The 2,036-nt window shown below is 37.3% G+C and overlaps 1 protein-coding gene across 1 annotated transcript; it reads left to right on the plus strand.

The window, feature by feature from the left end:
- Positions 1-526: 526 nt before the first annotated feature.
- LOC122253559 (uncharacterized) lies at positions 527-1,730 on the plus strand. Its single transcript, XM_043016773.2, has 5 exons — positions 527-613; positions 729-800; positions 891-1,103; positions 1,234-1,424; positions 1,538-1,730. The coding sequence occupies exons 2-5, from the start codon at positions 729-731 to the stop codon at positions 1,647-1,649; spliced, it is 588 nt and encodes a 195-aa protein (XP_042872707.1). The 5' UTR covers positions 527-613; the 3' UTR covers positions 1,650-1,730.
- The last annotated feature ends 306 nt before the right edge of the window (positions 1,731-2,036 follow it).

Genomic DNA, 2,036 nt, shown 5'->3' on the forward strand with positions numbered 1-2,036 from the left:
ACCTGACACCACTATTCATTGAATTTTCGGGAAAAAATAAGCATAATTTTATTACTATTACTGTTTTGTTTAGAATCATTAAGCTAACTACTATAATAATGATGATAATAAGATATAATAATAAATGATAAAAATTATGATAATAATAATAGTAATATTGATTATAATAATCATTATTACGTTATTAACGAAATAAATATAATTTCCCGAAAATTCAATAGGTAACGTAAACAAGCAAACAGGACGGCTAACTTTGGTCCCCGTGTTGACTAAACACTAGAGGAACTGTCCATATGTAAAAATGACAATAACAATAATCATAATATAAAACTACCGTATACATTTGCATAACCCCGGAGTCAAAGGAATAGTAATCATAAATAAAACAAAACCATTTCCCAATCGATAATCCTGAATTGCCAATAAATACGACATACTACCACTTCACAGCTGTTGTCTTCTTTGTAATGGCCCGATGGCTTGTTGCCTTACTTAAATACGTGTAGGAGTTACCCGCCAAAGGCACAGCAGAGTTTACATAGTGGACTCAAGAAAGTGTAGCAGTCAGTGTGGGCTTGTCTACCAGTTGGAGAAAGTGTAAAAATCCGCCAATGTGAGCAGTGGTATTGTTTTCTGTAAATTGTGAGGAGTTGGTTATAGTTTATATAGTTTATATATTTTTTATATATTCTATAATGAGTCTTTCTAATTGTTTTATAATTTATCAGATGTTCCCAATGACCCAATTCCTGGTGACTTTGTGTCTGACCTTCGCATTAGTCCTCGCCTCACCTTCTCCCGTATGTATTTAAGTTATGAAATACTCAATTATTGAAACAATTGTATCTTTTATTGTATATAAATGTTTAATCTCTAATACTTTTATTCAGATAAATACCGGAAATGTCCGCCCGGGTGGCTCAGGCGGGGCTCCCTCGGGGGGTAACCTGTATGCGGCCCCTGCAGTCCAGCCTCTAACGATTACGGTCACACAAACCACCACCATCGACCGCTCCGTCGTAATCACGGACACGGCCTACAACAGCGTTCCAGTGACCATCACCGACTTCTCGATGAGAACCTCGACCGTGCCTTCACGAGTGGTTAGTATTGGGAAGTGTTCCTTAATTTGTTTATTGATGTCCTTAGTCTGACTTTAGAGTCGCTAAAAAAGTGGCTTTAAACTCCTCGTCCTCGTAAATGGCTTGACAAACCTTCATTCTTTGCCCATAGGTTGTGCAGACACCTGTGGACGACGACGTAGCCATCCAAACCAAGGTGGTGGCGAAGCCCACTACCTTGACCTTCACTGACGCCGTGTCTAACTTCAAGGCCGTGACAGATGTTTCCGTAGAACATTACACCATCACCCACAGCTACTACAATATCATGCAGTCGACCTACACCAGAACATCGACGCAGGCGTACGTATATTCACTTTTCCAAGTTAAATTTGAATTAACTTGGCTTATATACTAATATTTAAGTCTTGGCGTTTCCGGTAGGAAGTAGACCTTAATTCTTATTTTCCTTGCAGGATAACTTTCTCCTCTACCTTGGTGAGGACTAATATCAGGACAGACACGGAAACCAAGACTGACCTTCGAACAGTTTACAACACCGTATTTGTACAAGGATCTTACCATTAGATGAAGAGTTAAACAATTTAGTGGAAGTCACTTCACCAGGTCTGGGTCTGCCAGGATTACACAATAAAAGGAAACGGAAAATTTATTTTAATATCCTATTTGGGTTTTCTTTATCTTTGTAATTGTTAATGGAAACTAATTCTACAATTAAAAGTATTTTGATACATGCATTGATGGGTAATATGCGTTTACGAGGGCAGGGGTAAAAAATCAAACCTTCAGTGTGAACATGAAATTCATTTTTCAAAATTCCTTAACATAATTGCTTTTCTAGGAGTAACACTTGGATTAAATCCCGGTTAATAAAATCTTAAGGCAATTTAAATGCAAGTTTTTAAAATGAACCTTTGTTGCAAGTAAACGGGTTACTCAAAAGCTAATTTTGTT

This window comes from Penaeus japonicus, unplaced genomic scaffold (genome assembly GCF_977035675.1).
Source record: "Penaeus japonicus unplaced genomic scaffold, GWHDUDI00000001_assembly GWHDUDI00000014, whole genome shotgun sequence".
In the NCBI taxonomy this organism is placed as follows: Eukaryota; Metazoa; Arthropoda; class Malacostraca; order Decapoda; family Penaeidae; genus Penaeus; species Penaeus japonicus.